The sequence below is a fragment of the Netta rufina genome, assembly GCF_964035555.1.
Source record: "Netta rufina genome assembly, chromosome: 1".
NCBI lineage: Eukaryota > Metazoa > Chordata > Aves > Anseriformes > Anatidae > Netta > Netta rufina.
Window position 1 is genome coordinate 132,845,990 of NC_140123.1, and position 27,848 is coordinate 132,873,837.

At 37.6% G+C, this 27,848-nt stretch overlaps 1 protein-coding gene across 1 annotated transcript in view; it reads right to left on the minus strand.

Annotated features, from left to right (window-relative positions):
• Nucleotides 1–27,848, minus strand: part of SCUBE1 (signal peptide, CUB domain and EGF like domain containing 1) — a gene marked incomplete at both ends in the record, with an annotated part of 218,245 nt that overhangs the window by 89,345 nt on the left and 101,052 nt on the right. The window contains 3 exons of the mRNA XM_084301766.1: nt 4,696–4,785; nt 7,719–7,835; nt 17,486–17,611. Coding sequence (XP_084157892.1) covers nt 4,696–4,785; nt 7,719–7,835; nt 17,486–17,611 — 333 coding nt within the window. The remainder of the gene's footprint in view (nt 1–4,695; nt 4,786–7,718; nt 7,836–17,485; nt 17,612–27,848) is intronic.

Consider the following 27,848-nt stretch of genomic DNA (forward strand, 5'->3'; position numbering starts at 1 on the left):
GATGGTTCTACCCCTGCTTATTAACAACATGGCCTGACACCTACAGTGTGTATACATCTGATACCTACAGTGATAATCTGGGGTGGAAATAAGTATAACTAGGTACTGTTCTGCCATGGAGGCAATCAGGTGAGGGAAGAGTGCTCCTCAGGTTCCTGCTCCTAAACAAAACAAAGTCAAATCATGCTTGGTGGCCAGAGTAAATAAGATAGCTTTATTCTTAGATAACTGTGGTTTAGGAAAAAATAAACTGAAGATATAAAGTCAGGTACCACTTTAGGGTTCAAATGGGTAAACCTAACCTAAGAAGGATCAGCAATACATTTATATCTCCCTGACTGACATACTTGGAAGTAATAGATAAAGGTTGCCCAGAGAAGCTGTGGATGCCCCATCCCTGGAAGCGTTCAAGGCCAGGTTGGATGGGGACTTGGGCAACTTGACCAAAGACCTGCCTGTAAGTCACTCTTAGGAAATCAGGGATGGAATGTAATACAGGTACATGTAAGCTACAGCCTGGAAAAGCTGGTCCTTGTTGGTGTGTATTAACAAATCACTTAAAGTGCTTCCTACACTGAAGAAGCAATCTAGGCAGAGGTAAGCTTCAGCAAAAACAAAGTCCAGAACATTTCCAATATACTTCACTGCTTATACAAGCACTTCAGTTGACAGTAAAATGGTTTGTAAGGGCTTCGGGAGCCAGCTTAGAATCACAGAATCATCTTCAAGGGAAAGAAAAAGAATTACATTCCTGTATCTGAAGCAGGCTGCCAATAGCCTTACTGATGATCCAAGAAGCCAGTGCCCAATGGCAAAACCTTTAGAAGCCCTGACTTACAATGAGATGAGCACATCTTGTGAAAGAGTGAATTTCAGTGCCCAGTTTGGGTGTTACAAAGATGTTTGTAGTGATGGTATTACTACCATTTGTACCATTATTCTGGCCTTTAACATGGAAGGGAAATTACTGCACTTCTTTAAGTTCAAGGCAGGATCAATGCAATCAGTGCTCCTTGTTCTTTGATATAATAAAAGGAACTTTGTATAACTGTCTTCTTGAGATAAGAAATCAGCCTTATACCTTCCAGAACCAGAGGAAGAACATTCTGTTGCCAAAGTGGGATCTTACAACAGTGACCTCTGGGAAGAATGGAAAAGGTATACAGAAGGTGAGGGAGAGAAATGCAGAGAGCCTTTGCAGTGGTTCTGAAGTTACATGGGTTCAAGCCCAAATCAACCTGATCTGCTTGAGTAGCAGAGAATACAGGGAGGGAAATGAAACATGGTGAGAAATGGGTCAGGCCAACCTCTTCAAAAGTTCTGACCATATAGGAAGATAAGATAATAAGATATTAGAAATACCCTATGGGATAGGAGTTGGGTCATACCATGACGGTGTTGCTAAAGCAACTTGAGGATTCATATGTCTAGTAAGGTCTGTGACGACAATGCAGCAAGTGACTGTATTTTTAAATATAATTAAAACAAACAAACAAACAAACATAAAATTTCTTGCTTCTAAGAGTTGATGTAGACTCCCCAAAGAGCAAAGTATTACCTTTAATTAAGATATGAGGATTTCCTGAGACTTAAGACCAAACAGTGGCTCAGTATCCATAATTCTGGCAGACAGCAGAAGTCCATCTGGATGGAATACAATTAAAGGTTTCCCTCTAAAATGGCAACTGAAGTGGAAGTGAAGGAAATGTAAATAAGGTGTATGAAGATCAATATGGCAAAACATTTCACTGACAGGAGAAAATTCAGTGACATCTTTTTAATGAGAGAACTCTTTACTCTAAACCCAAGTGGTTTGCTAAAAACAGGGGAGGTAAAAGAAAAGATGGAAGCCTGCAGTATTTCTCAATGTTATGAAAGAAATTGGATGAAAATTTCTAAGAATCACTGGATGGCTTTAAAGGAAAGTCTCTTGCAGATCATCTAAGAAGACCAGTTTCTTGTCTGCCTCACAAGACTTCAAAAAAAAAAAAAATCAGGCACAAAGGAATGGGGTGTATATATCTAGTTTTCTCTATTTAAGATTTAGCTGCAGGTCACAAACCACACCATGACTAGGACACAGACCCTTCTAAGAGTCAGTATGAGATACTGAAGCAGCCACTCTTCCTGTAGGAAATTAGTGGCACTGGCACTCATATCTGACAGCAGTCGCTTTCTCCCAAAGTAATCTAACTCAAGACTGTTCTTAGCCTGTACTGATATTAAGTGTTATGAAGATCACAGTTATTTTAATAATACAGCAAATGACAGAGGACTAGTAGTGATCGTCTCAGGGCTTGTGACAGAATGCATCTTTCATCCGATTACTAAAATTGCATAGTCATCAACGTTTCCTACTTTTCCAAGACTGCCTGCAGCAGTCCATTTGCAAGAGCTGGTAAGGTTTTCTGAGGAACTTTCTAGTGCTTTCTAGAACAACTGTTTAGAAAGCACATGAAGAAATCTGGAATTTTATGGAAATGCACTACACTTTTTAAATGTAATAAAACTCTATTAAAAAATCAGTTATGGATTTTATGACTATCATAACGTAGAGTAGAAATAAACAATCAGATAAGTCCCTAAATAGTAAGCTACCCACTCAAGTCTCAGTTTCTAATTAAATTTCTGTACAACCCTAGTTAATGTTCTTCTAAGGAATCACTTGTTCAAACAGGGGCTGTCCAGAAACTGTCAGCTCTTGGCCAATACCTGCTGATACAGGAGGTACTGAAGAGTTATACAATGTGCTTTGCAAACTGATTTTTTTAACTATCTCCCTAAACCTACTTACAGAGTCTATTTTTGTCTTGGAACTTGCAGGCCTAGTGTAACTAAGAAGCTTGTTTTCCATAATATCTTTTTAATTCTGTGCCTGAACTCTTGTAAGCATTGTGAACTTACTCTCAGGTTGGATAATTGCTTCTATCAGAGGGCAAAGTAGCGAAGCAGTACACTATGCTGCTCGGTCCCTCTAAACCACATTTTACATGGGCTGGGTAATCTCACTTTGTAGATAGACCTTGAGTACTGCATTTTCCAATGGTATATGGGTCCTTTCTATGATTTTTTACTGACTTCCTGTGCGATGATGGCTCTCACTGGAATTACAACTAGAAGTGTTACTACCACCTTTAGAAAGCAAGATGAGCTGCCTCATAGCTTTTATCAGCTTAAATCAGTTTAAACAGGGCACCATTAAACAACAAATTTTTATGGGTCACTTGCTAGATCTGTGAACGAATTGCAAATTAACAAGCACAGATATTCTAAAAATAAAGGAACATATGCACAGGTGTTCACAAGAGGGAAAATATTTTACTTCAATATTATCATCTAATACAATTTCAGACTTAACAACACCCTGTGATTTCTAACATAGGGTCTGTCTGCTGTTCTATGATTAAGTGGATGGTTTAGCATGGGTGACAAGATATGACGTGGTATGAAAATTGTGCAAGTGTTGTCACCTACTGCAACTATTAGCCCAACAATTAACTCAAACTGAGACTTCTGGTTTTCCAAAGGTGGTTCTTCTAGATAGGTGAAGATGTTTACAGCCAGAGCTGAGCCTGCCAAGGGCTAGCAGGGCAGAGTGTGTTATGGGCTTACTGTTTTTAGGAAAGGAAAAAACAACCAGAAGGGAAAAGAGCAGAATCTCATCATGCCATAATCTCTTATGTGAGTGAAGAACCCCTATCTTGTAAATGATTCACTGGGTATATCTCATCAATGCTTGCTATGATTAAAACTAATAGAAATATTGTATGTGGTGTATAGGGCATCAGAATGGAAAATACAGAGTAATAAACCACTTGGAAGCCTCCAAACTGCTGGCATCATTCAGCAGTCTATGCAACCCTGTGTCCTTTGTCACATGAAAAGAATCTGGTAGAGATTCAGCCACTAGCCTGTCAAGTTATCAAAAGGTCGTTCTCACTAATGGCCACAAAAGTAACATAAAGCACAAATACTAGCACAAAGGTAAGCAATGGGTTAACTAGAGAAACTAAAGAATTATCTTCATTGTCCAATGCACATCCTCATCTCTTCTACTCTCAGGCTCCACCAATACAGAAAAACAAGCCATGCTTTAGTCTTGAAAGAAGAACATAAGGAAGCTCACTAGTCACTAGGGAAAAAATCTTTCAGCGATTACTAACATAGTACACAAAGGAAATAAAATCAATTTCCAGTAATAATATTTAAATTTTTATCAAAAGTAGGCAAATTCAGTTGTTCGTTTAACACCACATATGTAATAGAACATTGTTTTATATCATCATCTACTTTTAAGTCAAAAGGCAAGTCTGCAACATGAGATTCTTTAGGAATCTTAGAGCAACACATACACACAAACACACACGATTCACATGTAAGAAGTAGCTTGCATAAGGTAAGTAAGGTTAATGGCAAAAGCTTCTTTTTATGCAGAAGAAACTGAACATTAATGCTTCAGCATTAGGAAAATAAAGTTTAAAAATGAGAAATGAAGTTGTACAACAGATGAGAACTTAACAAAATCAGTGACCTTTCAGCACAGAAAAAGTCAGCTAAAAAACAAAAACAAAAAACACAAGCCAAATCAAAACCAAAAGGACCAAATGAGACCAAAAGAGAAACTCTCCCTCCGCCCCCCACGCACATACAGACAAAAGTGAGAGCACAACAAAGGAAGTGGAAGAAAAGTGTTACCCATAAGTAGCCGCCGTTTCACCCGCTTGTCCACATCAGCTACTGACGTGGCATTGTACTCAGAACTCTCAATTGCAGCCTCATCCTTCTCTAAAACACAAGTAAGGGACAAACATGGAGCAGTTGGTTAATCACAAGCCCAATTTTCCACTGCCTAAGACAGTTTCTTGGCATGGCACAGCCAAAGCCAAGAAGCAAGGCATGAAAGCACTAAATCCCCGTTAGAGAGTTAATTCCCTTAAAGACCCCAGGAAAAAAATAAAGGGAGTTTTGGGAAAGGAGGATGAAAGAGGGGGAGGAGGAAGAATGGTCAACTACAAAGTAATCAGATACATGAAGGTTGATTACTACTGGAGAACAAGGCAGCTAACATGAGTGCCCCAGAGAAGTGTTAATGATGGAAATTAAAATTCAAGGATGCTAGCTAAGCAAAAAGACAAACTGTAAAGTGATTCAGGCTAGTGGTGGCATCATGATCTGAAATTGGCAGGCAGAAGACCAAGACAAATGGAGAAAGCAAGAGTCCGGTGATGGATGGGCACGGATGCACCATAGTCTTGTACACATTGACATATCATGAAGAGAAACCAAACAACAGCATGCAAATTGAACAAAAACAACAACAAAAATAAACAAACAACAAACCAAACAAACACAAAAAAGATCAATTTGGGCAGTGCTGGTTGCCTGCTTGTCTATGAAACACTACTAGCTAAACATTCAATGCTAGAAAGGATGTTGCAAGAACAGGGTTTAGTAAACTTATAAGCATGCAGTAAGCAAGATGATGTCAGAAAAGGTCATTGTAGAAGGTAGTCTCTGATGTCCTATAGGTAAGAGTTTCAGACAGCATAATGAGGACTTTGGTTATGCTTCATTAGAAATACACAGAAACAGTCAAAAGTGTGGGAAGAGGTGATCAGTAAGTGAAATAAAAATAAAGATTTCTCATACAGGAGAGCAATGGAGAAGCAGCAGCTTGGTAAATAAAATGATCTATACAGAAAAGGAATTGCTTTATTAGCAAAACAAAAACCAAAATGAAAATGGGGACTTTCACATGCAGCAAACATAAAAATAAAATAAAAGGATTAGTTAAGCAAAGACAAAATATGTTATACAAAGGGTCAAAAAGTATTTATATGGGATTGCAGAAGTTTGCATTCTTGCAGTGATGCCTGGAATCTATACACCACTGAAGACAGCAAACATTGGAATCACTGAAGTGAGGAGGAGGAGGAGGCTGGCAGGTGTTTTTTTTTTTTGTGGCAACACTACACAGTTGAGTAGTAACAAGAGTTGTTTTGTTTTGTTTTTAACAAGTTCTAGATGGGATCAGGCTGCAATAGAGGCTTTTGTTTGATTTTTTTTTTTTTTTTCTCTGTAAATAATTAATGAACGTCAGTTATCAGACAAGACAGGCAATCAGGAACCATCACCAGGAAGCAGGTATAAAAATGTAAAAAAATAATATTAATAAAAAAGAAGTATTCTAAGAGAAAGAACTACTTAGTGGGAAGAAAATCAGCACAGGCAGTAATATGTGACTTACATCACAAGACCAAGGAATGTAACATGAAGTTATATGTATTACATTACAAAAATGGAAAAAAAAAAAAAGTAAAAAACAGGTGCAGTGCATACAGCTTTTTAAATCATTTTTTACATGCTGGATAATATAAAACATTGATCTGAGGATATTAGTGAATGCTAAGAAACAGAAGATCAATAATCCATTCAATATAACCTGCTCTCAAGGCCCTCACTCTTGCAAATTCTCTGCATCTGGAAATGCCACAGGCTTCAGGGAGGGTTATTTAAACAGAGGGACTGTAAGACTGAGTCCACTGTGTTAATCAAAAAGCTGAGAGATCCTGTAAGCTGAGACGCAGCTTGTCTACAATATAGCAAGGCAAAGACCAGTGCTGAACCTTGTTCAGCTCTGCCTCTGCCCATACAACTCTTATCCTGCCACACAATTTGTGCAATCAAATCCTTCAAAAGCAAATGAAGTTCTGTGCAGCCTCTGAGTTTTATGCCATGGATCTGATCAAGAGATCACTAAAGATAATTGACTGATTTCCATGGATTTTAGATCAAGTGCTTTGTCTTGCAGTAATGACAAAGGAGAGAAAAGATGATAAACATGTCCTTTTTTTTTTTTTTTTTTTTTTTTTTTTTTAAACCTCAGGAAATTACTAGGAATTCATAAGAACTTGAAATTAAACAAACAAAAAAGTCAAAAAGACCACAATACTAATGAAAGCCATTATGGATTTTAGGCTCTAGCCTGTAAGAATCTTTGAATTCTAACTTACATTGTGCAAAAATATTCCTTTTTATTTAAAAAATGCAGGGAGTAGAAAGAAACAGTGTTAAGCAAATAATATATTTTATAATCATAAATGTTTGCATAACATCTCCCAAGATGCTTTGTCTCTTGAATGGCTTTCCTACTGATAATCTAATGAAAGCATATTTGCTACAAGTGCTGTAATTTTTAGAATCATAAAAAATACATCAGGGAAGAAAGCACATCACGATGTTTCATTTTCCACAGTAACAGCTTAGAAAAACGTGACCATTTTCCTCACCTTACTTACACAAGGAAGTCTGACTCATGAAAGTGAACAGAAGAGATGAACTTTCATACTAATTATGTAATGAAACTTTCATACATAATTATGAAAGTTCTACACCTTTTCATTAAAAAAATATTAGAGTAATGAAAAGAAATAAAAGTTAAAGAAGAGTAACAAAGGGATACTTCATTAGCAAATATTTTGACAAAACACACACAAATGCTTCTCTTTATACATAGCATGATCTTTGCTGTTATGGCCAGGAACTGCTGTTACACACTTCTCTCAGCAATGATGCTAAACTCCTGGGAGATACAAACACACACATGTGCACACACACACACACACACACACACACACACACACACACACACACACCTATGTGCACATATGTATTCTATGAGGAATATGAAATAAAATGTGCTGCAGAGAAGTACTTACCAATGCAGGTTCGGCCATCTGAATGTAGGGCATACTTCTGATGACAACCACACACAGGACCAGTATCAGTGTCATCACAGGTGTGTTGGCAGCCTCCATTCCCATAGTTACAGGTTACTAATTAAGCCCCAAATGAATGTGTATATACGTATATATAAATAAAATGACAATGAAACCAATTAGTCTTAAGGGCCTTTCAGAATACAGAAGAGCAGTAACAAACCAAGACATAAGACAACATAACATTCTTATTTGTAGTTATTTGCATTCTTTATTCTTTCTGAGCCACATTGTCTTAGTCATGCTCCTGCCTCATGCCTTACTTATTCAATCCATGAAGTGAAGAAAAGGAAAGAAAGAAAAAAGAAGCATGTGCTGCTTTTCCACCAGTCTATTTTTATTAGTAATTTTAGCATGAGTGGTCAGCCAATTTCATCTCTTCCTAGCAGCTATATGCTTTTATGTACACATCTGTGATGTATGTGGCAGAAAGAAATGAGCAGTCTCCTAATACAGAGTCTATAGACAGACTTTCTCTTTTCGTTCTTCTTTACTTTCTAAGTAGAGGAAGCAGAGACCAAACAGCAAGAACAGAACCACATAAGAATTGAAATCTACTGTTTCAAGTAGTGGTCCTCCTAGAGTAGAAGAACATTTTAAATAAAGCAGTTTTTTTTTTTTTTTTCTTCCCTGAGACAAAAAATATAATGTTAATATGGCCCCACAGTGTACTGGCCTCTACTAGGGAGAAAGCATTGGAAAGGTCGCTTTTACTTACAAGCATACAGTGCAAAATTGCTTTTAGCAGTTAAAATGTTATCTATTCAAAAAAAATACTGAATATACATTAAAGCAAACATTTTTCCTGACAGGTACAGTTTTGAAGTTTACAAGAATTAATAGATTGATTTTTTGCCACTTGATGGATTTAATTTCTGACAAACTATTTTTTAAATATCAACCTGGTATACAATGGCTCTAATTTTCCCCTGTTCTGTTTAATCTTTTGCAGTCACATAGCTTGATGCTGAACAAGCCAGCTCTGAATTCACTTTATTGTCTTTATATACAGGTATTTTGGACTGGACTCTTTATGGATATATTTCTATTACCAGATACAGGGGAAATTCAATTTATGATTATATATACTTAGAAATTTCAGAGGACTTAGATATTCTGTTATGTTAGAGTAATTTAAATACTGACTGCTATTAATCAGAATGAAATTCCTCACATTGGTCTTCAGCAGAAATTTTCTCCTAGATAAGAGAGTTTATATAAGAGCCACGGTAGCAAATTGCAATATACCATAAAACTAAGATAATAGTTAACAGGATTTTAAAATTGGGGATCTAAATCTAAACTGTGCTTCTACTTAATCCAACAGAGCTGAACTCAAAATTTCCCAGTGACCTCAGTAACTCTGCTTTAACACTAGCTTCTTAAAATGAAGTAGACTGGAATTTCTAGTAATAGTATCGGTAATTGAAATATCTCACATCTGCTATGAGTGTCCCATGTGCCGAATAGTCATGCACTCTCAGTAACCACTGAAGTATTTTGCATAAAATGGAACACTTCTAGCAAAAGAAATTGAGGGAGACCACCTCACCATATCCAATAGAATTCCCATTAGATCTCTCGACAACATAGGAACCTCTAGTTTATGTGAACAGTCCTTGAAGTCTGGTTAAGGTCACAACAGAAATTGTCCCTCTCCTAAGTGAGTATAGACCAGAGGCTTTTCTGGGTGCAAGCATTCTTGGTCCTTGACATTGTACAACCTGAACAAAATCCCTGTGATGTTGAGAGATAGTGAGAGAATAATCTCTTGGTGTAGTCAAAACAATCCCTAAGAAGATGGCCTGCCTGGATTCCTGCCTCTCCTTCCACGAATGCTAGTATTTTAGCCAACTGAAAAGAATGGCGGTGAGAAAGATGGACAGCAGCTTGATTTGTTTTTTTTTGTTTGTTTGTTTGTTTGTTTGTTTTTTACTGGAGCCTGACAGTGCACTAGGCTGCAAAATGGGAATTGTGGGTCCAGTCCCACCAGATAGAGGAGGGAATTAATTCAAATCATAACAATCCTATGCTTCCAGAGAATTACATTAAAAAAGCCCTCCAAGCAGCAACCACCCTCGGGCATTTCTTCTCTTTCTTCTGTTGTATAACTAACCATTGATTTGCTTTTCTGAAAAAATACCTAAAGCAAACCATTCTACTTTGCATCAAATTGAAGCAACATTTTTTTTTTCAATACACAGTAACAATTATGCTTTTATTTTTGATGCAAAACAAAAACTTAAAATTTTTAGTCAATTCTTCCTTCTTAAAACTCCCACTTTTTCAATGCAGTCATGATGAAAATCATTTTCCTGCTCAACACTATGCCTGTCCTCGTTCACTTCTTTTTCTCCACTCTTTGATTTGCAATTATTTTTGGTGTGTCTTTTTCTTGTGGCTCCCTCTCTATGTCACATGATGCGCATAACAGTAACACTTTTTTGTTAATCTGGGAGTAGATGTAATACTGTTTTACAGCCTAACTGAAAGGTACAGTTACAGGCAGAGGATGTTTGAAATCAGGTGGCTGCAGGCTGACTGCAAATGTGAGCTGTTCTTCTGGCTGGCTGTGTCTGGGATGTGATCAGCCAGGGGCTGTAAGTGGTGCAGAAGGCAACTGCTTGCAGTATTCATGGTAAAGGGTGCACACTGGCAGAGCTAATTCAAGGCAAAGTAATTTTCATTTACCTATCTCCCCCTCCTTCTCAACCCTGCATGCCTCTTGGACTACTCGGAGATTCATTCAATGTTTCCATTCCTGTTGGACTGCAGTGCCATCACAAATTAACTTAAAGGTGCTGTTTATGCCAGATACTTAAATACATATATAACCAACAGTATTTTTATTAACTATTTTAAAGTGCAATCAGCAACAATGTGTACACTTCAGACAACTTGACTGCAGTGCAGTCAAAAAACTAAAAACCTCCACTCAAGTCTAAAAACCTCCACTGGAAGAGATGAAAGTATCTTAACACAGTTGCTCTGATCCACATAACATAATGGACTTTTCCTTACATTTGTCTGATGCTGTTTATAGTACATCCTGCAGAATCACACACTTGTTTTATAGTTTCCTTGTATACTGAAGTTAGAGGAATACTGGTTCCTGCTCTACCCACTAAGTTAACGTACGATTTAGGTCAGTTCCTTTTACTGTCTCTTACAAATATTTGTAAATCATGAAAAATACTTAAGAGCAAAGGGACATCCAGATTGACTCCATTTTTATCAGAAAGCATTAAAGCAAATTCATGAGAAAAAAGTGTTCTTTTAAAAATTATTTCTTACAAATTTGGACTCTACAGCTATGCAACAGACTATGTGTGTGTTCATTAAGTTTGTGGCATTGAAGAGGCAAACGAAAAAGGACAAAATGGTAACTTCTGATGGACACAGATTATCTTCAAACACTATAAATCAAGTTAAAAGGATATAAAATACTAAGTAATGTTTTATTTTGTTTTACCAAAAGAGAGTATACGCATATCTATTAGAATTCAGATACACTGATCCCCACATTGCAGATTTAAAACCTGAATGACACTACTGCTTTTGACACTGCATCAGCATTCACATGTATCTTAAGTGCAATCAAGATGCTGGACTTGTTCTCTTAGTATTTATGTCATGGTAATTAAAATATGTGATACAGATAGAGTTTTCTGAATATCTTATAGGCCAAATGGCTTTTCCATTTGTGGGGAAATACTCTGTACATTTGGCTTAGAGAAGAGGAGGCTGAGGGGAGGCCTCATGGTGGTCTGCATCTTCCTCATGAGGGGAGTGGAGGGGCAAGTGCTGAGCTTTGCTCTCTGGCGACAGTGACAGGACCCAAGAGAATGGCATGGAGCTGTGACAGGGGAGGATTGCGCTGAGTGTTAGGGAAAGGTACTGCACCCTGAGGGTGGTTGGGCACTGGGACAGGCTCCCCAGGGCAGTGGTCATGGCATTGAGCCTGCCAGAGTTCAAGAAGCATTTGGACAATGCTCTCTTGGGTTGGCCCTGTGTGGAGCCAGGAGTTCCAGGAGTTGGAGTTCATGATCATTGTGGGTCCCTTCCAACCCAGGATATTTTATGACTCTATGTTTCTATGAAAACTAATACCAGATAGAGAAGGCTTTGCTCACATCTGCTATTAACATGAGCAGAAACAACATATAAGCCCTTCAGAGATACACGCCATTTATAAGACATGGCTAATGCTGGTGGCCAAGTTACCGATCTGTTCTCCCAACATTCTACTGTGAATTAAGAGCTATCCTGAGCCAAAGCCATAATACCAGTGTTTCAGACTGCATTCAAACAAGATTTACTCTTTTCATTGACTATCACGCTTGGGCTCCTGAAATGGCCAGCCACCCTTCAGGGCCTGCAGGCAGGCTGCATGGCATGATCTCCCAAACTATCCACCTGCCTCTGCGTAACAGCAGAATTTACTCTGTTTGGTTGGGCTATGCTAAGCAATCCTGAGCTTTGCATTTGGGCCAGTGCTTACATCCATAGACTAGTCTTGAAATGACATTTTGATGATGAAGAACAAGAGATTACTGTTTGGACGACAAATGATACATTAAAGAAAAAAAGAAATTGTGCTGTGCATATTCCACTAAATAAAGGTATTTTCTACCTTCCATGTTAAAACACCTGGAACACCTTTCCAGTGCTTCTCTGAACTTTGGTATCATTTTTTTTCTGGTCTCTTCCGTCTCTTCCATCTGTCATGCCCATGATAAGGAACATTTGGAAAATGTATGGACAAATATTGAATCTAGTATTTAGTACCAACTAACCCCCAAAACTTCCTAAGACAACGATCTCCTCATCTTGTATATGTGTAGATGAGGTATATACCATGGCTCAGATGTCACAAAATTTGCAGCAAATTTTGTTTTTGCAATAGACTATGTGAAAACATGGCTTTCTCAGATAGATCAAACCAGTGTATTGCAGTTCCAGATAAATTAAAAATTGCAGTGTTTTTTAACTAAATTGGACATTGAATATATAATTAATATATAATTTATATAAACACACGGACATCTCTATCTATGCGATAAAGCTATGAATGCAACACTGTTTCCACTATCTGTTCTAGTATGGCCTTATATTTTTAACATTACGAAGATCTTTGTACTGACAGCAAATAGCTGAAACTGTCAGCAGAAACTGAAAAGCTGCCACTAGGCCTAGGTGGGAGGGCATTTTATTGCAAACATACTAGACAGGATTTTTGGAATTACTTAGCACTAGCCCTCCTCTTCACTTATTATAGGAGGAGGTTGGTAGAAATAACTGTAGTTAGGTTTATCTAGTATTCTTCATTAAAAGACTCAGCTTCCACTTGATTATAACTCTGCCAGCATTATTTCTTTTAGGTTACGACTTGCATGAATGTGTAACTGCTTTAGGTTTCTTCATACTTCCTCAAGTTCCAGCAAAAATGATCCAGGTAACTAACAAAAAATGCCTTGATTTGTCCATATTTGGGGAAAAAAAAAATCTTCTCTTTATCAAAAAGCTATGCTATCATGCATAGGCATAAGACCTTAAAATATATACAGATTTAGACAGTAGAGGTTATTTCCAATGTTTTTCCACTGTAATCTGGAACCAAATTCACTATGCGTAAGTCTTATCTTTATGCTGCCAATGAGTACCCATTAAAATCACTGACAAAGCATATTCTTCTTCTAATGGCATCTAAGCACAGAAGATGATAGTTTACTACTGTTTTGGATCTAAAGGATGTAGCTTTGCTGAGAAATTATGTATGGTTCTGCCTGGTGCATTTCTAGATGGCCTTCTGACATCACTTCCAGCCTCAATACTTCTGTATTTTCCTAGGGTAGCAACTGAGAAACTACATGTTTAAAATTAACATTAGTTGTTAGACACTGGAACAGGCTGCCCAGGGAAGTGGTGGAGTCACCATCCCTGGAAGTCTTTAAAAGACGTTTAGATGTAGAGTTTAGGGATATGGTTTAGTGGGGATTGTTAGCGTTAGGTAGAGGTTGGACTTGATGATCTTGAGGTCTCTTCCAACCTAGAAATTCTGTGATTCTGTGATTAAGAAAACACTACTGTTGCAATATTAAGCATTCAAAAGCTAAAAAATACCAGACTTTTGGTGCACAGACTTATTGTATCATGATAACCATCCTTACTGACAAATGCAGACAACATTTCTGTCTTTTCAGTGCACAGGTGGGAAAGTCAGGTCTGTGGAAACAGCTGGAGAATCCTTGCCTCACTGCCAAGAGAGGATGGTCTTTTGATGCAGTGATAACAGCCCATAAAACTCTCAATTTCTGCCCTTGTAATGGAAATCCTACTTAGTGCTTGGCAATCCACAAATATTTCATCTATTACAGGCTTCTAGTATAATAATCATTTCTCCATGGCATTTGAGACTACAATGGAAGCCATTGGGGGCTTGGCTTTGACCATACTAAGTGCTATAAATGCAGAACTGTGTTCTGGGATGTCTTGGTTTCAGCTAGGATAGAGTTAACTTTCCTCCTAGTAGCTAGTAGGGTGTCATCTTTTGGATTTAGGATGAGAAGAATGTTGATAACACACTGATGTTTTAATTGCTGCAGAGCAGTGCTTATACTAAGCCAACGACTTTTCAGCTTCTAGCTCTGTTTTGCCAGTGGGCAGGCTGGGGGTGCAGCAGGAGCTGGGAGGGGACAGACCCAGGACAGCTGACCCAAACTGGCCAAAGGGGTATTCCATACCATCTGATGTCATGCCAAACAATATATATATATATATATATATATATATATACAATATTTAACAATTTAACAATATTTTATATATATATATATATACATACACAGGGGTGGCTGGCCGGGGGGGACAACTCAGGGATAGGCTGGGCGTCAGTCAGTGGGTGGCGAGCAATTGCATTGTGCATCACTTGTTTTGTATACATTATTATTAGTAGTACTATTATCATTTTTATTTTATTTTATTTTATTTTATTTTATTTTATTTTATTTTATTTTATTTTATTTTATTTTATTTTATTTTATTTTATTTTATTTTATTTTATATTTTCTGTCCTAATAAACTGTCTCTATCTCAACCCGCAGGCTTCATTTTCCTGATTTTCTCCCCCATCCCAAAGAGGGATGGGGTAGGGTGAATGAATGGCTGTGTGGTGCTTAGCTGCCAAACAGTTTAAACCACAACATGGCTGTTTCTGGTTAATCACCTATCACAACTAAATGACTTTGACATTAACACCTTTACATTATTCTCCCATTTGTAAGATAGGCAAAACAGTACTTTTTAACTTCACAATAATGTTCTGAAAGTATATTAACAATGCCTATGGAGCGCTCTGATATTACTGTAATGAGTATCATGGGAAAATCCATGAGGAAATTTAAAATCTTATGTTCAGAATAGCTTTTGAACACTGTGCAGCAAGCAAGGCATAACAATGAGTTATGAAGGAGAGGAAACTATTGAATGAAAGCCTATTTAATGAGCACTGACCATGACATACACTGAATGAAGCAAGACACCAATAGTGATTGCCTTATTAGTATGGAATGATATGACGAGGTGATGTGTGATCATGTAATTAGGATGTAATGACAGTCATGTAATGCATGCATTAAAAGCTGGGAGCCTTTCTTCCATTTTTTTATGTTTTCTAATTTCTTTTATTTTATTTATTTATTTATTTTTTTGACTGAAAAACATGCCACATTAGAGTGGACTTGGGCCAATTCTGAAAATTTCTCTCAGTATTCTGATTCATTGGCAAAGTAACTGATAAAAAATCACCTATTGACACATTGGTTATCTGTCATCTCCTCACATAAACAAACAAACAAACATGGAAGAAAGCTCTGACAAACACTGAAAGGCACAGTTTCATGGACCATTATAAACCAGAATACTTGAGAGGGACAGACAGTATATCAGACACTACCAGTCTGTATCCCTGTATACCAGGGATATAGACCTAGTCCAGACTGCCAAGGGGCAAGTATCTCTTCTTTAGTTCTTCTTCATGTATGCAATAATTGCAAAGTTTCAGTTCAGGATTTAAGTTAATTCCACTGAAATGCTTAGTTGCAATTTTTTTTTTTTTAAATGTCAAGATTTTGTTTCAGTACTAAACCTTTATAAATAGTCTTCTGTAATCTCACAACTGTTGTCTTCGGCTATCTGGCTACAATTTTAGGTATCTTTGCATATGGAAGGGCTAGTAGTAAGACTATTTTAAGCAATACTCTGGAACATATTTGCAGAATGTGCTGTGATTTTACGGGTTGGTGTATTCTGCAGCAAGATCTGTGGCCTTGAAAAACTCTGTGTTCCTACATAGAGGCTTGTCAGCAAAAGTTCTTTATAAATCAAACTAACATTTGAACACCACAGGGCAATGAATAAATTCAAGTATTTTAATCTATTAAACTTTGAGGCATTTAGAAATATCTTTCCAGAAGAGGCCCTATTTCTCCTGTCATCATCTCACTATGAAAAAGGATAATATAATTCTTAAGGAATGTACGAATTCGTGGAAACAAATAATAAACAGTATAAATAAACATCCTCTCCAACTTAACCAATGTAGCTGATCTTGCACTGCAATTAACAGCATGCAATGTTTGCTTCTAATAAACACTGGGAAAGAAAATGACCATAGAGGCATTTTTTTCTCTGTGTTTTTGCCATTGGCCTTGTGTAGCCTCACAAGCATTGAGGAGCAATCAGACTGTACAGTATCCTGTGGGACTTCTTGATCACATTCAAAGGTGATTCTTTTGAATTCATACTTAGGAACAAGTATTATCTAAGCTTGTTTAAACAGTGGAGATCTCAGGTAGAAAAAAGCTGGAGTGGAAGAAAAGGTAGCACAAAAATACTGGCCCTATTCAAAGTACAAAATGTGTACATTTTATTCATTAATCATTTTATTGCACTATTTTATTTATTTATTTATTTATTTATTTATTTATTTATTCTCTCACAAAGCTACCAGCTAGGAAAGGAAGCTATTGGAGTCAGACCTAACACTCACTGAAGCCATAAGAAAGACTCCCATGCACTTCAGAAGCTTTCAGATGAAGATGTTATAGAGGGTCAATTATTTTAACCTATACAGAACAATTCTAGCTTCCAGTTTTGTGGGCTGATGAACATCTTCAGTATCTCAGCTTCTAGAATACATCACTAATAGTACATTTGATACTGCTGAGTTATATCAGTAAAAGTGGCCTGTATGCAGTGGAATCAGCAGTAGAGCAAACATTCCTGTCATTTAAAAAAGAGGATTTAACATTGATAGTTTGATGGCTGTAACAGATTTATCATTAAACCTATTAGTACATTTATCAATGTATCCATCATTGTGGACCTCCAAAAGCTAGAATTTTCTATGCACTTGTTTGTTTGTTTTGCTTTACAAGGAAAATCTAGATTAAATTATCTATCACATCCTGCATTCATAGGAAGATACAAAAGTTGATAACACTTTGCTAACAGGCTCACTGCCCAAGTTCTGTTATTTGATCCCTCTTATCCAAACCCAAGTAAACCTTTGACAGAAAAAACACACTACTAAAATTACAAATCACCTTTGGCCAAAACAAAGTTGATTTCTTGAATTCTGGAAAATAACAACAATGAAGAAAATAAGACATTTGTGGGCATTTGAAATTTAATCTTTATCTACCTACATTTGCAGTCCTTCTGGTTTTTGGCAAGTTCAAAGCCAGGCCTACATTCACAGGCAACCCCACCTTTGGGTGTCTCCCGGCAGATGTGTGCACACCCATGATCTTTGTTCATACAGTTCATACCCTCTGTAAAAGAAAGAAAGAAGAATAGAAAATATTAGTACTGAAATAAACTTGCAAAATGATTATCACCAATTATACACATCCTGTCCTTCATTGTCATTGTAATCTTAATTTTGCATCTGGACCATGTTCCACAAGACAAAAAAATGCAGCTGAAAAGACATATACAATCAACAAAACAGTGTAATGAATGACAAAATAACCAATCCTATGATCAACTGCAGCTCTATTTCACGCTTAACACATTACAGTAATGTATATTTTGAGCATGGATTCACAAAGGGGTTTATGCTTAACCATAAGTTTATCATGCTTAACCAGCCTGATAAACTTATACAATGAAATGACTTGATTGGTAGATGAGGGGAGAGTGGCTGATATTGTCTACCTGGACTTAGAAACGTAGAATCATAGAATATCCTGGGGGTTGGAAGGGACCAAATAAGGATCATTGAGTCCAACTCCTGGCTCTACACAGGACCAACCCAAAAAACAGACCCTATGTCTGATAGAGTTGTCCAAATACTTCTTGAAATCTGGCAGGCTCAGTGCCATGACCCTAACTTTCCACACTTATAAAATTGCAGAATCTATTTTCCAAATTCAAATATAAGTATTTGAAAAATGAAAAGAGAATGGAAAATGCATGTAGGATTGGCTGTTTTTATTTATATCTTTATAAAAATTCTCATTTCAAAAGGAAAAGACAGATATGAGAAATTTGGCAGTATACTGAGGCTAGTGGTATATACATGTACCTTCCTTGGGGCATACTCAGTGAGCATTGCTATAGAATATAGGGTGTTTTTCTGCATGTAGAAACCCATTACTTTTGATCTCCCTATTGAATCTCCATATTCTAATTTTTCATGAAAATATAATGGATTAAAAGGATACTTCAGGATACTCCAGGAAGTTGTCTGTGCAACTGGTGATTATAAGAGTTCAATAACTAAGCTCACAGCTATTTGTTTTATGAATAAATGTAACGATTGTTAATGTCTGGTTCATTTTCATTTGCCTGTTAATGTGCTGTATACTCTGTCACACACAAAATCTGTTTTTCAGATGATGCATCCACCAAAACTTATATCTAAGCATTTTTGGTTGGATTTCTTTGCTCTTTGCCATACAACTCAATTATCTCTGTTATCCACAGTAAGTGCAGGCAATCTTCAACAAACCTGCTACTCCTTTTCTCTTTGACTACATTAATTTCTTAGTCATCTTAAGTCCAATTTTAGCTTTCTGAACTATACAAGTGATTTAGATATTTAATGTGCCTGATGTTCTTAGAGGTTTTCATCACCATGTTAATTCAAATCCCACATATTCACAGAAATATTTAACTCAGTCCTTGTGGGTCAGCATCTAGCATTCCTAGTGTGAAGGAAGGTCAGCTAAATCTGCATTACAAAGCCTTCCCAGTGTTCCCCTTGGGTTTCTGACCTGGAAAGGAGAGATGAATTCTCTTAGAGTATCACTGCCCGAGATTTCACAACGTAACTCGGCTTACTACCATGAAAACAACATGTATTCCCCAAAACACTGGTGAATGGAGGATCACTGTAGACTCAGCAGCTCGTCTGCCACTTTGTACCATGGCTATTTCTACCTATTAAAGGCCAATTTTGCAAAACAACTCAAATGGAAAATGTTCAAGCTAAACTGACAGTGATGATGTATTATAAATATTTTATTATTTATTTATTTATTTATTTTCAGGGCTGTTGCAAGGTTTTTGCTTCCAAAGGTGGAAACAATCTCTGTGTTCCCTTTTCATTCTTAAAGAAGTCACATGAACACATCTGCCACCTCCGGTATCTACACGCACAGCCTTTGCATTTAGGCTGATCTCACACTATCAAATCAAATACTTCAAACCAAGTATTGAGATTTTATTACAAACTTTTATGACAAACTCAGCATACAGAATAGTTTTTAATCAAACATAAGGAAGAGGTTCTTCACTGAGAGGGTGGTCGCACACAGTGAAGCAGTCACTGCACCAAGCCTGTTTGAATTTAAAAAGCAATTGGACTGTGCACTTAGTCACATGGTCTAAACTTTTGGGTAGACCTGTGCAGTGCCAGGAGTTGGACTTGATGATCCTTATGGGTCCCTTCCGACTCAGGATGTTCTATGATTCTATGATAAATGAAAGGATTAGCATGTAAAACAGTTACTAATAAAATTTGTGCACAAAATTTGAAGAAGGAAATGTTCCAGAAAGTCAGATTGGCTCAGGTTGACAGAAGCTAACAGCTTCAGAAGTTATTTGCACTGCCTGACTTTACTTCAGAAAGGTTATATTAGCAGAACAATGAAAAACACATCACCAGTAAGACCGGGTAGGTTAGTTGATCTCCCCTATAAAAAAAATCAGAATCTTAAAACTCAACGTATGAAAATCAACATCATAAACAAATTATTTCTCTCTAAGCTGTGTTAGCATGGATGAGTATAAAAACTTGTCAAAGCGCAAAATTCTTTGCAAACTGTAGCCTGCACAAGAGATGCTATTGAAGATATAATACACACCATACTATACTATACTATACGCATGATACTGTACTCTGCCATCCCATACATAAAAGTGAGGTATGAATGTTGTATATGGATGAACAGATATAAGAAACCTGGGAACAGCCTTTTTGAAAGTTTTGAGGCATTTTATAATCCCTTTCTCTAAACTGCTACCAACAAAGGATTTCAAACACAATGTGTTTGACAAACTACATTCCTGCATACTACACTATGTTCAGAAAAGGATCTGGGAAAGATACCACATGCCCGATTGAGTCACATTGCTGAGGCAATGAGAAGAGAGGAAATAGACAGATGAAAGAAGATATTTAATGGCCCAGAAGTGTAATGAAGCAAGTGATTTTCAGTGTTTACTTACAGATACTGAATATCTGCCATTGTTAAAATCACTTGGGAAGTGAGAAATTATACACTACTAATAATATTGGGAAAAGCTATGATTAGAATTATTACATCTTGAAACTAAAGTGAAAGGCAAAGCAGGTTTTTATTCTAGTATTTGTGTGTATGGCCACAATATTTCAGTTATTTTCTTACTCATTTCAGTTATTGTATTCATCAGGTACTTGGAGCTGTACAAAAGCTATTTCAGTTTAGCTGGAGAACACCATTAAAATCTCCTAAACCAGAGAATCATTATTTCAGAAAATTGAAGTTTTTATGGTGAAACATAACACCATTATTTTTCAGAGCAGGAACTCATCCACAAGCTTCTCATTTATATTTTAGTATTTTTCAAATTCCTAAGAACTAAATTAAAAAGAAATTCTGAACAAAATTTTGATTAGAACTTACAAAACATTTATATAAAAATGCAGCAAGGAAATACTTAGGCTTGTTTAAAAAATATTGTCTTAAACAAATTCATGCTAATTTGCAAATAGTTTTAATTGTTCCAAATTTCAGATTTTCAGCAAATGCAGCATTTGGCCAGATGCCTTCTGCATCAATCTGCATACACAAATGATTTATGAATCACTGTTGAGACGTAAGATTTACCCTTTTTTGAAGAACTGGCCCTTCAACCAATACTGAATCTTTTATGACATTGCATATAAATCAAACTTAAAAAACAAAACAAAACAAAACAATACTACTTTCCAAACGCTAGTTTACTTGCTATACAAATGCATGCAAGTAGGAGAGAAAAATGCTCCTAGAATTACTTTGCCAGATATTCCCTTTAGCAAGATACGGTCTAAAATGTCCAATGTAGTACAAATACATAAACACAACACATATTTTCCTATACTGGAACTGGGTAGATTGCACTGCTAGTAGTAGAACAGCTGGTCTTTTGACAGTACTTCATTGCACTATTATAGAAGTAGTAACTGAAGTGTGAACAGGCACTCCGGGCCTGTTCAGCCTGGAGAAGAGGAGGCTGAGGGGAGACCTCATCACAGTCTACAACTTCCTCGTAAGGGGGTGTCGAGAGACAGGAGACCTTTTCTCCATTAACACCAGTGACAGGACCCGCGGGAACGGGGTTAAGCTGAGGCAGGGGAAATTTAGGCTTGACATCAGGAGGGGGTTCTTCACAGAGAGGGTGGTTGCACACTGGAACAGGCTCCTCAGGGAAGTGGTCACTGCACCGAGCCTGTCTGAATTTAAGAAGAGATTGGACTGTGCACTTAGTCACATGGTCTGAACTTTTGGGTAGACCTGTGCGGTGTCAAGAGTTGGACTTGATGATCCTTAAGGGTCTCTTCCAACTCAGGATATTCTATGATTCTATGATTCTATGATACAATGTCTGAGTTATCATTTCCCCTCACTATCACCTCCTGAGAAACAAAGTTTTGCCTTATTTTAGTTCATCTTCAGTAGCTACCTAATGTTCCCATACTTTTACCTAGGGACCCAAGAGTGTGAATAAAAGCAAGGAAAAAGCATCTTAGTGCCTGCCTCGGTGTTCAGCATCCCTTGGCCTCACAAAAAAAAGGGCAACTGAAAGAGGAGGTGAGGAACATGTGTCCAGACCCACTGGCACTGTCATGTGCAGGGAGACAGGAAGCTCCTCTCCTGGGTGATGGGCAGTGCACAGCTAGAGCAAAAATGCTGTGTTCCCTCTGGGGGTAAGTGGAACAATGAAGGATGACAAACAGCTTGATTTGTAGAGATGTATGGAAAACTAGTCATTCAAGTAAAAAACATCATCATTGAATAACTGAGAGGGATTCTATTTTTCATTTAAATGTGTTTGAAGCTTTTCTCTTCATCATCATAAGCCCCAAGTCAGCAAAGAGGCCCTAGCTCCAAGAGGAGCACCCTGTGCCTCACATGTCACTCCTTCCTAGAGTTGACAACCCATTGCAGGTCCAAAGAAGAGAGGGGAAATACCTGTGGAACTATCCTAGCCCTTTCCCAAGACAGTACAGGATTATGTCTAGAGCACTTTTACCCCAGTATGCTGCACAGCCTGGACCAAGGAACAGACAATGGATCTTTTACCCTACCCTTGACCAAAATGTATTTGCAAAACTTTATCTTCTACTACACAGCTTTCATAGAATCATGAAATCACAGAATGGTTTGGGTTGGAAGGGACCTCAAAGACCACCTGGTTCCAACCCCCCTGCAATGGGCAGGGACACTTCTCACTAAACCAGGTCACACAAAGCCCCATCTAACCTGACCTTGAACACTTCCACGGATAGGGCATCCACAGTTTCTCTGGGCAGCCTGTTCCAGTGCCTCACCACATTCAGAGTAAAGAATTTCTTCCAAATAACTAGGATAAATCTACCATCTTTTAGTTTAATGCCATTACTCCTTGTCCTATTACTACACTCCCAGACAAAGAGTCCCTCTCCAGCTTTCTTGTATCCTTTTAGGTACTACAAGGCTGAAATGAGGTTTCTCTTCTCCAGGCTGAACAACCTCAACTCTTTCAGCCTTTCTTCACAGGAGAGGTGCTCCAGCCCTCTGATCACCTTCGTGGCCCTCCTCTGGACTTGTTCTAATATAATCATGTCCTTCTTGTGCTGGGGACTCCAGGGCTGAATGCAGTGCTACAGGTGGGGTCTCAGGAGGACAGAGTAGAGGGGTAGAATTCCCTCTACTGCTGACCGCACTGCTTTTGATGCAGCCCAGGATACAGTTGGCTTTCTGGGCTGCAAGTGCACACTGCTGACTCTTGAGGTTCTCATCAACCAACAACCCCAGGTCCTTCTCCTCAGGGCTGCTCTCAGTGCATTTTCCACCCAGCCTTTATTTGCGCTTGGGACTGCCCAGGTACAGGAATTGGCCTTGTTGAAATTCATGAGGATTGCACAGGCAAACTCTGATCCCTCTGTCATCAGCTCTTACATCCCTCTGGATGGCATCCCTTCCCTCCATCTTTGTGGTCCCCTCTCTCTCTCACTTCTGCTATTTTTTGCACTAATCTGTGTACAGCAGTTTCTAGAACTTGAGTGATTATAGATGAACTGAAAAAACATAGTTCCCAAATCAAGGGAAAGACTAAATGTTGAGAAAAGAGAAGTCAGAACACCAAAAAATCTTTACTTATCCTTGATACTATAATGTTTGAAGTTGAAAGGCTCTAGATTTTTCATGTTAATTGTTAACTAAAGCAATATCTTAATTTCATATACTGCTACTCAAGATCATCTTTAGAGCATAGCACAAAAACAGGTGTGTGTTCTCTTTGGCAGTTCTGGCAGACAGTAAAATGAAGACTTTTCAAACAGTTATACATATTCTCAGTAGATTCACCTCACAAAAGACAGCAAAACAGAATCCAATAGAAAATACATTATAAACAGGAAGAGAAATGCTACTTAAGAAAGAAGAACACTAATCTAATTGAACTAAAACCTCTCTTAGCATTTTAGATATGACTTGAGAAGCTTGCGTATTGCAGTCATGTTTTTTCTTCTGACTTTCAGTTACAAAAGATTGTTCATGGAGAGTGGCAGACATTGGTATGTGACCTGCAATCCACAGTCATTTTGTTCCTGGCCTAGGAGAGATTGGGTGTGAGTCTACTACATTAATACACTCTGCCATCTATTTATCACAAATCTCTTAATAGGGCTGTTCTGCAAAACATTCAGTCTGATACAATGACCTTTCCATTGTATTATGTTCCAAAAATGTTTTCAGCTCAGTGGCTCTGAAAATGCTTGAATCAGGCTCACTGTGACAACTAATGTGCTGATCAGCCTTTATTTTTCATTAACACTGCCTGTTCTCATCTTAATTAAGACATCTAGCCATTATTTTACTTTGTGGTTCATCCTATATGCTCATATTACCTTCTCTGTTGTCACAGTTTCACTCTGTATTTGCTTTGTTGCTGTTTTTTATATTTTCCAATTAACCATGCTAGTTCCAAACACAATCTGAAATTGAATACTTAGAATTGTGCCAATGATACAATACAGTACCACTTTTGAAGGTTATTGTCAGAGTATATGTGGTTGAATGTGGTTAAAAAGTACAAGAAATCTAGAATTTAATCCATACAAATACACTGGCATAAACATTAACATGTGCAGCACTGATACTCAGTCCCCAAAACTATGTAACTGGAATCTCTTTTTTTGTGTGTGTGGGTATGTTAATTTTAGTACTAGGTACACATAAAAATAATTTATTACAGTTGCACCCTCATTTAATTAAAAAATGGATCTTATAAAAAGTCATGAAAAAGTTGTAGAAATTATTTACATAATTCATACATCATACATAATCTGTATGATTGTGTTCAATAGCTTCTAGAAAAGTTAAAATACATTCAATATATTTATATGCTAGTCACTGAATTTCTAGACTCAGATAAACCACAGTGTTTTATTATTTATTGTTTTACATACTTTTTATGAACATGCTCTGCGTGAAAAGTAAAGCAAAAATCTTTTTAACACAAACAATAAGAAATTGTTTGGTCAGCTTCTTTCCATCAATCTTAATTACAGTGGATAATTACTTTTGCTTAGGCAGGGGATACATGTGGTGCTATACTGCTAATAGTGATACTCATGAATTTCAGGTGTAAATTTGAGAACTGCTCTTTGAGTGACAGGATTCAATTGTATCAGAATCAGTTGTTGCAGTTCAACTGTATCAGTATGCATTACATATCATAGCAAAACAAAATAATACATAGTATATTGTAATGATAATATAGTAAGAACCAGAATGTAACATGAACTGTAATTTTTTTAGGTCAGCTGATTGTCACATAGTCATTCCTTCCATAACTGCTGCCAGAAAGAGGGAAACACACCTTCAGCAACAGAGAAATCAAATACAAGAAGATACAAACATTCTAATTTTAGTTGTTTACTAAATTATTGAAATAGTGTATTTTTTGTTGTTGCTGTTGTTTGTTTTCTTTCTAAAAATTAATGTGAGCAATGACAGCATTGCTACAGTGAAACACACTGGGGAATTACCAAGAAATGTAGAAGACTGACAGAGAAAATTCCTCTCAGAGTTTTTGGTTTACTGTGTTCAGAATGGAGGCCAAAAAAAAACACAGTAAGTTTCTGATGGAGACACGAACACGATGCTAGTGAAAGTGCAAGACAGATGTTTCAAGCCAAATGTTACTTCTGTGTGTAAATTTTGGTCATAAGTGCTGAAAGATGGTTGAATATCCAAAATATGCGTACAGTTAACTTTCCCACTGGCTTGTGGAAAGCAGATCCCCATCTATAGCCTAATACACAAAGTACTCCTGCCTTGGCCTTTTAACTCAAGCATCTTGCATGCTTCAGAGCAATGAAAATCAACATTTGGCTAACCACCCCAGGTACAGGCAACAAATACATATGGTCTGATCTTGGTTCCATTAAAAACAAAAGATCACTTTCCAACAGCATGGACCTGACCTTCACCTTCATGCTACACAGTTCCTTCAAACCTTCTGGACATTTCTGGCTCACTAATAAGGACTTTGTTCTGGGAGGTGAAGAACATCTGGTGAGCTTGGCTACTCAGTGAGAGCTTGAGATGCTCTCATCTCAAAAAATAATACATCCCTACCTGAAGATAGGAAAAAAACAAAACAAAACAAAAACACAAACAAAACAACAACAACAACAACAACAAAACATACCAAGATTCTCTCTCTTTAGCAAGAAAAAAAAAAAGGACAAAATAAGTTTATCAGGGCAGCTACTCTTCCTCAGACAATGATAATGTCATGGTAAAAAGCGTCCATCTAGGAACAGACCACTGGAGTTAAGTGGGAAACATTGTATCAGGTATGTCATAAATATAATAATCTATTTCATGACCTAATATTCTTCATTTTGTTAAGTGGATGAATACAAGACTTTCTGCTTTCATTTGTGGAATAGGTTGCTTGTTTCTACCTAAAGCTTTAGGAAAATACCACTTTTAGTGACCACTATCTCACCTCTACAGAAGTTAAAAAGAAAACTAAACAAATATAGCAGGCAAACTGACACAAGGAAACAGAATTTTACCCTATTAAGTAGGTTGGCTAGATAAATTCTGGACATCATACAAGAAAACAGCTGCTACTATATAATACAAAATAAACAAGTTCAAGTTTGTTTAGCAATTGCATGTGTTTTCAGTTTGGATATAAAACATGCTTAGGGACACCATCTTCAGCAGGCAGACTTGCAGTCTGATCTCTGACAAAATACTCCTGCTCTGAGTGTCAGCTGGAAAAACTGCATCTGTCATCCAGCCCTGAAGAGAGGTTTTGTCTGACGATTTAAAAATAGGCATGTGTCAGAAATACAACTTCATTCTGTCAGTAGTATGCAGATAGATCTGTAATTCTGCAAAGGTACTGTAATTTCAGATAAGAGGACAGAAAGATTAAATGAATGATGGGAGTGAACAAACCAAGTTTAATTTAGCAGAAAAATCATGCTGGTAGAGAAAGATAATAGATTTAAAATTTTCCAAAAAATGACAGCAATTCCAGTGGGACCATGAGAGAATGAGAATGACAGGCTGAAATCCAACCCAGGTTGGCTGAGACTGACTACTGTGATTGTGTGATGGCTTTTTGGTGGATTGCATGAAGGTATTTTGGCAAACTCAGTCTTTCCCACATTGTTGTTCAGCACCACGCTGGTGCTCACTGTAGAGACGCTTTCCAACGGCATTTGTGGGGAGGCTGAGTACAGTTACCTTCTCACATGTAGAATGGAGTTTATTTCAAAGATAATTCAGTAAGATAGCACAGGGAATTTGAGCTGCTGCTGTTCTGGCAAAATCTCTGTCTCCACCAATACCTACTTGGCACCCACCATCAATGCTGATTTCACACAAAGGGAAAGAAATGGCAGGGGAAGGGAAAGATAAGGAAAGATGGAAGGGAAGGGAAGGGAAGGGAAGGGAAGGGAAGGGAAGGGAAGGGAAGGGAAGGGAAGGGAAGGGAAGGGAAGGGAAGGGAAGGGAAGGGAAGGGAAGGGAAGGGAAGGGAAGGGAAGGGAAGGGAAGGGAAGGGAAGGGAAGGGAAGGGAAGGGAAGGGAAGGGAAGGGAAGCATAGTCAACACTACTACAATCTGCTTTTAATTTTTCTTCATCTTTGAATAAGAATTCCTTAAAGACCAAAGCAAAGCAAAAGAAAAGGCTGTTTTTTGAGGAGATACTGCCACACAAAGCCCTCTGGTAGATGAAAGTAACCCTGAATGCAGGCAAGGCTTTGCAGGAGGCATAGCTGAGGAATGTTCTTTCTCTATTTGAGTCTTCGCC